Source organism: Halichoeres trimaculatus, unplaced genomic scaffold (assembly GCF_033239565.1).
Source record: "Halichoeres trimaculatus isolate MK-OKI-2021-1 unplaced genomic scaffold, fHalTri1.1 fHalTri1_scaffold_25, whole genome shotgun sequence".
Classification (NCBI taxonomy): Eukaryota; Metazoa; Chordata; class Actinopteri; order Labriformes; family Labridae; genus Halichoeres; species Halichoeres trimaculatus.
The window spans coordinates 464,246-472,519 of record NW_027437203.1 but is presented as its reverse complement, the minus strand read 5'-3'; the positions used below and the strand labels follow the sequence as shown (position 1 = coordinate 472,519).

At 41.7% G+C, this 8,274-nt stretch overlaps 1 protein-coding gene across 4 annotated transcripts in view; it reads right to left on the bottom strand.

Annotated features, from left to right (window-relative positions):
• Nucleotides 1-216: 216 nt before the first annotated feature.
• LOC141786322 (5-hydroxytryptamine receptor 3A-like) overlaps nt 217-8,274 on the bottom strand; it is a 30,264-nt gene continuing 22,206 nt past the window's right edge. For 3 of the 4 annotated variants that reach the window (XM_074665049.1, XM_074665050.1, XM_074665051.1), the window contains 6 exons: nt 4,950-5,119; nt 3,261-3,421; nt 2,533-2,743; nt 2,248-2,421; nt 1,979-2,064; nt 217-1,545 (listed from right to left, as the gene is read on the bottom strand). In XM_074665049.1, the coding sequence (XP_074521150.1) occupies nt 1,300-1,545; nt 1,979-2,064; nt 2,248-2,421; nt 2,533-2,743; nt 3,261-3,421; nt 4,950-5,119 (1,048 nt within the window). In that variant the 3' untranslated portion in view covers nt 217-1,299. The remainder of the gene's footprint in view (nt 1,546-1,978; nt 2,065-2,247; nt 2,422-2,532; nt 2,744-3,260; nt 3,422-4,949; nt 5,120-8,274) is intronic. The other variant, XM_074665053.1, reaches the window with a different exon arrangement.

Here is an 8,274-nt window from a genome sequence, read left to right as displayed (position 1 = left end):
AAAAAATATGATTGTGTGGTCTTTTCTAGTATGACTAACCTAACAGCATGGGGACAGTTGCAACAGTTGCAACTGTCCCCATGGTACCAGTCATGACAAAACGCTGTGTGCTAGCTAGCCACATTGACATTGACACATGCTCACCATGTCATTTAATAGTCAACAAAAAGTGATTCAAACTAGAAAGGTTTGGTTTCATTCATACATAAGGTCAGGACAGTATGACTAAAAAACAGCTCATGAAAAAAGCTACTTTCATACCTCCAAAACAACTTTACTTGATAGAAGCAGGACCAGATGCCCAATATGGCCTCTCTCTCCTTGGTGGGTAGAGGGTCTAACTGAGCATGTGCAGTGTGAGTGTCATCACTCTAGCATGTTTCTGATTGGAGAAATAAGGCTTGTTGCAACCGTCCTTGCTGCAACTGTCCCCAGTCTCCCCTATATTGTGGTCAATGCCCCAGAGATCTTGGGTGGGTTAGTCAATTTATGTGGGTTGGTATGTTCTTTTATTCCATTTATCCAGTTTATTACAATAAGTTTCACTTTCAATTCATCAATGCATTTATCCTTTTATAGTTTTAAAATAAAGACTCTGTCCCACAAGCATCCTCAGCCATTGTGGTAAAGACGTGGCTCTTGTTAGTGTGTGCATTTAGTGGTCCTTAGGGATGGGTACCATATTAGATAGATAAGATAGACAGATAGATAACTTTAGTGTTCCAATTGGGAAATTGTTTTCACAGCCTGCCAAGCCCGCCATTCAGGTACTTTTATAGGTACTGACCGAATTCTGTCAAAAGTACCGGATACCGACTCACACAAACCCAAAAGGACCATGTTTAGGTACTTAAATGCATCCATTTGACTGTGAAGAGTGAAAGAGTAGGTGATTTTCCATACAAGACATAAACACAAAATTGGAAGGTTATATACTGATGAAAAATATTGCCAGGTACTGGCATCAGTACAGTCTCATTTTAAATGTGAAAGGTACCCATCCCTATTAGTCATCAAAGGGACATTTGGTCTTTGTGTGGTCCGTGAATTTGTGTTCTCTGGGGAAAATCTGAAGCAGCCACAGATACCGAGAAATATCATTAGAAATTTAGAAATGACCAGTTTTGAACTCCTGAATAACCAACAGGCAAATAGAAAAGAGCAAGACTGTTTGAGGATCAGGTCTAGAGTCCTCACAGGGTCTTTAAGGAAGCAGGACTGATCCTCCAAATCAAGCCTTTAACTCTGACCTGTTGAACATCTGGACTCTATGACTCTCTGTACTGTTGGTTTCACTCTTTAGATGTTCTGGTGGTCTTCATGGAGCCAAACTGAAAACACAGATCCCAGGAACACACTGGCAGCTAGGAGATAAACAATGAAGTAAATCCGGTTCAGTGTTTTGGTCTTTCTGGTCCAGTAGCCAGGGTCCTCTTCTTCCTTCCTGCTGCTGAGAAGCAGAACCACTGTCTTCAAAACCTCCCTCAGCTCGTCGCTCAAATTCTGTAAGTCCTGGATCTCCTGGGTCAGCTGGCTGCTGCTGCCCTGAAAAAACAAAAACATACCATGGTGTATGAGAGCGGTTAGAGGAAGAAGAAGATGGAAAAGAGGAGTCATTGAACTGAAAGTCAACAGTGGACCTAATATTCTGTCTGAGAAGCTGCTGATGGGGGGAGGTGTTGAATAAAGGAAGAAAGTGTCAAATCAGCCTTTCTGAGGCTTTCAGATGACTCAGACAGTTACACCCCAAATGATTCAACCCTGATTGGAAATGAGCTCCATGAGCAAAATGTACAAACTTCCCTCTGTTAGCAACAACAAACCAAGAGCCGCATTCAAAGCCCTCTGCGTCTGCTCTCTTTCTGTCACCTAAAGCTGAGTCAGGGTTTGTTCTAGGGGCTCTGGATCTATGGGATGAAGAGAATATGGAGCAGAGAAGGATCACAGCAGTTTGACAGAAATACAATTTTATGCTGACCTCTTTCACCTCTGGCAGCAGCTCAGGAGGCATCCCAGCAGGGGACTGGTCAAAGACACGCACACAAGGAATGGATTTGTTCATGTCTGTAAAGAAACATGGGAAAGCTTAGAGCCTGAACAAAGAGACAACAAATTGAAATGATAGATTCTACATGAGGAAGATCTGGAGAAAGACTCTGCTGCTCCACAAATGAGGCAGCTGTCTGTTTCCTCCTTTCAGTCAGAAAGCTTTCTGTTAATATTGATGTTAGTTGAGCTGAATCTCACCTCTGAAGCACTCGTGGACTTTTCCTGCTTGGTCCCTGTAGTCCTCACCCAGGCTTTGGTCTTTATCTGCCTCTTGGTCCTGGGACACATGGTCCTTTTCCATCAGGTACATCATCAAAATGGTCTCCAAGAGGCTCAGCATCATCAGAGTAAAAACCCCGATACAGTAGACGGCTGAAAGAAGAAAGCAGTGACAGAAAGAGCAAAGCAATCAGTGAGCTCACAGTGAGTTAGTAGGTGCTGCTTAAGATCCATCAGTTAGTGCAGGACTCTGAGCTCCTTTACCTATGAGTGGGATCCTGTCTGAAGAAGAAGGCAGAATATCATTCAGAATCAGCTGCATCACTGTGACAGCCAGCAGCACAGTCACCTTGAAGCTCAGCTTCTCACCTCCACTTTCTGAGATCAGGAAGGAGGCCAAGTCCAGACACAGGAAGAACAGGACGGGGACTATGAAGTTGGCCACATAGAGGACTGAACGCCTCTTTATAGTCATCTGTGAAATCATGGTTAAGATCAGGTTGGTCTTTTTGTTCCAACACTTCAGTTAAGAAAGCTCAACAGTCTTTGTGCCCACTGCATATCAATGAGCTGTCAAATCAGCAGGTTAGCATCATACAGGTTATCATAGAGTCAAAGTCTTTGTTTAATGCTCACTGTTTCTCTCTTTATAGACTGAACTACACTCAAATCAGTAAGCAGTGGGGACAGTTTGGCCATTTCAAAGCAACATCAGTGTTTGGAACCAAACTAGTGGAAAGAAGAAAAACTGGAGCTGTTCAGGATGAGGGGAGCTGAACAGGTGTGTGTTGATCCAAACAAGCTAATGCTCTGCAGCAGTCCATGTTGTTCAATCAATAGAATCAACATGTGAATAGAGTCTGGCCTGTTTGGAAGAGATGGACCAATGGGCTCTATGAAAATGTGTTAGTGTGTGTTAGTGTGTGTGTGTGTTTGTGTGTGTGTGTGTGTGTGTGCGCTTGCGCGTACAGACTCCTGCTGCTGGTACTCACTGTGTAAACCAGCATGCTTGAGGGAATGTTAAATTTAAAGACCATTGTAGTTTCCACGGTTACGTTCATGAGAAGCCACTCCGACTCAGTCTTCATGTAAGCACGAGTATCCTTTAACATGTATCCATTGGGGATACCTGAACGAAGCTGTATTTGTCCCACTGATGATAGAGAAAGAGAGACAAGTGTGAGTATTTTCTTCCAGTTCTAACAAAGACAAGGTATCTGGTCTTGGTGTCATGAAGTCCTGTACTAGCCCAGGGACTCCAGACCCTTTGACCTTGGTGAACTGTTCCTGATGTGTTCATTTTTGTCTTTTTTTTCCCAGAGGGGATCAGAAATGGCTGCAGGAGGAAGTGATGGAAGCAACTGGACAGACCTTTAACCAATCGGAGCCAAGTAGCATGTGACCCAGGGTAGCTCAGAGCTACTTAGTCCCTGTAAAAAGTGTTGAAATTGTCTGTCAGTGAATGAGAAAGTTGAGCAGTTGAAAGAAGAGGGTCAGTCACAGATTGAACAGAACGTAGAGAGAACTTTAGAGATTATTCTCTATCAATACTATCAAAGTGATGTCCTCACTCTCTGTAAACTCCATCAGATTCTTTGGATCTTTTAGAAACCTTTGAGTTATCAAACTGCCACACTTATCTCTAACCATGAAGGCTCTCTTAACACTTCTTGTTCATGGCTAATTCAACAGAGAGTCAACTGCTCTGATCAATGTTCAGCCATCTGTCACAGCTTTGATATGTCAACGTCATCATTACATTTTTAGGATCAAATCAAATCTGAGATTTTAGTTTCAGTTATAAGCCAGCTGTGATGGTTTGTAAACCAGCAGGGTTTTCTGGGACCCGAAGGGGGACTGAGGCAAAAACAGGTTTGAGGGTTTTTATTGAGAGATTAGGTTTAGATGGTGAGATGGAGAGTGTGGCTGTCGGTGAGCAGCTGTAGGGGTGATCCTTAGAGGCACTGGAAAGAGAGACATACAAGGGTTAGTCCCCAAGAGATCCAAAAAACACACATGCACAAAAACACAAGAGATACTATATCGATCTGATTACCACGGTGAGAGCAGGAATCAACTGGCCGGCCCATTCCTCCAGCAGAGCTTAAGTGCCGGCGCTCCTAATCACCCAACTCGAGACAGGTGTGCAGAGTGCAGCCGCAGGAAACCTCTAAGCAGCTCCACAGAGAGGGGAGGGGAAAGGAGAGAGAGAGCAGCTTCCACAACAGCCAGGATCATGACACCAGCTAACAAAAAGATAAATATCTGCAGCGCTCAGCTCACAGCTAAAATATAGTCCCTGTCATCTTTAGTGTGATGGAGGCCAGCTGGATGCTGATAGGGTTAAAAAGTGTTCTAATGTCTCTGAATCAAAAACAGCCAGAAAATAAAACTTAATCCTACTCTACCCTTAAAGAAATAACAAACAATAAGTGACTTTAAGTCAAATGATAATGAAGATGAAAAGATGGAAATATCTCTAACTGTAAAATGGATGAAAGAAATGTGTTTTCTACATGTCTAAAGGTCCCACACAGTCGTAATTAGGCTCAAACAAACAGCTCGTTGTAATAAATAATAGACATGAGAATCAAAAAGTCAAATGTGGAGCATGTTTGGTCCCTGATCCCAAGAATCAGAGATTTAATGTTAAAAACACAAACATTCAGAGTTATACTCACGCTCATGTTGGATTGACTTGAATGTTAAGTTGCAGATCTGAGTGTCAAAGGGAAATCTGTAGAAATCCATCTTACAGGTGCTGACCAGCACCATGCCACTCTTTTGATTTATCCATCCATTAAACCTCATGGTGAGATACTGAGTGTTAAAGAGCTTATCTTTGTTTGTTCTGAAAGAGACAAAAAACAAGTGACTCTAAAAGCATGCTGTAGATTCAAAGTGTTGAAAAAATCTCTTTGTGTTTCTGCTTGAAATGAAGGCAAAAAGTTCATCATTTGAGTCAAATGAAGCTCTGAGCTCATCTCAGTGACAAAACGATAAAAACACTTTGACGGCACAGACTGAGCCCTAACACCTCAGACAGCAGCATGGACACATGGAGAGAGGACAGGTGCAGAGGGTCTTGTTACAGACCTGTGTCCTGGTAAACTCTGGATGTGGCTTAAAGTGTCACCAGTCTGTCACCTAGATAAGATCTCCCTACAAGTTCAAAGGGGGACCTTTGGAACTGAAACACCAGTAGATCTCTGCTCTGGCTTGATAATCCACATTCTTGCTTTTAGTGGATCCTTTCAGACCTGTTCAATCCTCTTTGTCTTTAGAGCTCTTCTCCTTTTAAGGGTAGATTGAAATTTGCCTTTCCTCATGAAAAAAGAAGAATCAGTGAAATAGCAGCCTCCACTACCACCTGCTAGCTGTGACAGCAGCAGAAACTGTCCTAACAAAAACAACCTTTCAGAATCTCAATAGTGCTGTAGGGCTACCACATCAGTTATAAATATACAGTTTAAGGATTTTACTGGTCTGAAATATCTAAAGAAAAATACATCAAGATCGTTCCTCCCTGCAGCCATCAGAGTTTTTAATTCTTTAATCTTTGGAAGATGAGCCCAAACAACATGAATTTCCCTTTGGGGATGAATAAAGTATTCTATCTATCTATTTATCTATCTATCTATCTATCTATCTATCTATCTATCTATCTATCTATCTATCTATCTATCTATCTATCTATCTATCATGTAAATCAGGGGTTTTCAAAGTGTAAGACAGTGAACCTCTCTTCAGAGAACATGAGGTCGTAGGGGCCTCCCCTATTTAAATAAAACAAAAACTACTTATAATAAATAAACACTCCACTCTGGTTGGAACCACAAAACATATGAATGTTTATTTTATAAATTCTGTTCTAAACCAGTCCCCCAAATTTTAGCTGAAATGGGTAGGAATTAGATGAATTTCGTTCAATGCCTATATGTTCATTTATCATGATGACTTCATGAACATCAAACATTAAAATAAAATTAGATGAAAGCTCTTGAGCCAAGAAAGAAAGCATGTCCACTACTGCAAAAGAGAATAAAAGATCAATCAAAATTCAGGAATTAAAAAATCATTCAATTACAGATCAATCATACACAGAGCTGCTTTTAGCATCTGCAAAACTCTTGTTTAAGAAGACTGTTTAGTACAGCTTTTCAAACGCCAAAAGATTACAAATTCACAGTAAACAAGGTACACACTGTGGCCTTGGAGAATCTGGTGAAAGAAAAACCCAACTTTAAATATCCGTCGTTACCATTGTGCAAAATACGTAGGGGTCTGAGACCCCAAAATTGATATATGAGACCTGCTAAAAGGCTCAACGGCAACATTTCCAGAGGTCTCTTAAGAAGTACATTTCGCCATACATCGTTTAGCTGAGTTCATATGTTCACATTAGTGTGTGTTTGTGGACACATGCCCCTGAGGGATACGTGAGTGTCCTGTTTGGTTGCAGAGCAGAGCAGTTGTCCTGTAGCTGCCTGCATGGTTGCGCGTTCACAACTCTCCTCCGCTCTCTACAAAGCGCATGGCAATGTTCCACCCCGATGCACACAAAGGATAAACAAACATGTGTGTACGCACACACAGAGACGAGCATGCAGACAGCATCAGGGAAAATAATGATGAAACTACAGTGCATTTGTTTCCATAATTTTTGTGCTCAGTGCTAATTCAGACATGTAGTTTCTCTTCTTGGGCCTCCCCTGGACCCTTTAGCAGCCCCCAGGGGAGGCGGGCCTCACAGTTTGAAAACCACTGATTTAAATAAATGTGAAGTTAGGTCCAGAGTTTATTCAAGGCTGTTGTGGCTGACCAAGCTTCACAACCTACTCCTACCACAACCAGCATTTAACAGCAAAACAGTCAAAAACACAAACACTGGTCCTGAATCACGTCTCACAAGAGCAAGAGTGGAGCCACATATTTCTGTACAAAACTCTTTAAGCGCTTACTAGCTCCAACTACGTGTCTTCCTCTTGAATATTTAATTAGCCAGCATCAACTCCCAGTTCTCATGCATGCGTCACATGGGCTGTGAAATGGGAGTGAGTGCTTCAAATTGGCAGCTCAGCCCCACCCCCCAGTCTCTGCTCCACGTACTCTACTTATGCTGCATTTGTATTCAGAACTGGAAAGTCTGGAGTGGGAATGGCGTCACCGCCGAGTTTAGCATTCCAGTTTCTTGCCATAACAGTAGTATTTCTGTATATCAACATTAAATAATACTATATACATGGCTGACTTATTGCAACAAACATTAGTCAGAAATTCTAAAATTAAGAGAATCTAACAGGAGCTTAGTTACTATTTACCCTGGAACCTCAGAATATCCAACTTAGAACTCAGGGATAGTGTGAGTGCTCCAGCTTCCAAGTTGGAAATTCTGACCTTGGTGGGGGGCATTCAGTTGGGTGTTCCCACTCGGAACTTGAAAATTCCAACAAATGCAGCACTGGAATAATGGAGAAATGTTGTGTACTGGGCGTTCGTGTAGTGACGTAATGACTACACGACACGCCCACTAGATAAGACGGAAATCACAGAAAAACACGCGAGACACTGTTGAAAGTTTATAAAAAGGAAGAAGACAAAAAATAAGAATGAGCCATGGAAAGATTATCACTATTATTATGTCAAGAATTGAATAGACATATTTCTGTGTGTGCTGCAACATTTAATAACTTTAATCTTCTTTTTGGACAGTGAATTGAAAAATGATGAAAAAAAACCCCTGGTGCAGCACCTGTCAGGGGAGGCAGCACTCAAATTAAAAAGTTTCCAGCTGAAAATGGAAAGAGCCCTCTCTTCTGAGGCTTTTCTCAGCCATTTATGATATAAAATATAGATTGGGAAGCTTTGAAACATGTTGCATTTTTATTATTTGCATAGCAACATGCAAGTTTTACATTTCACAGAGCCATCGCACTAATAAATGGGAACAAATATTACAAGCTTCACTGAAAACATTGAGAGCCGCATCCCTGCGTCCAGAAATTG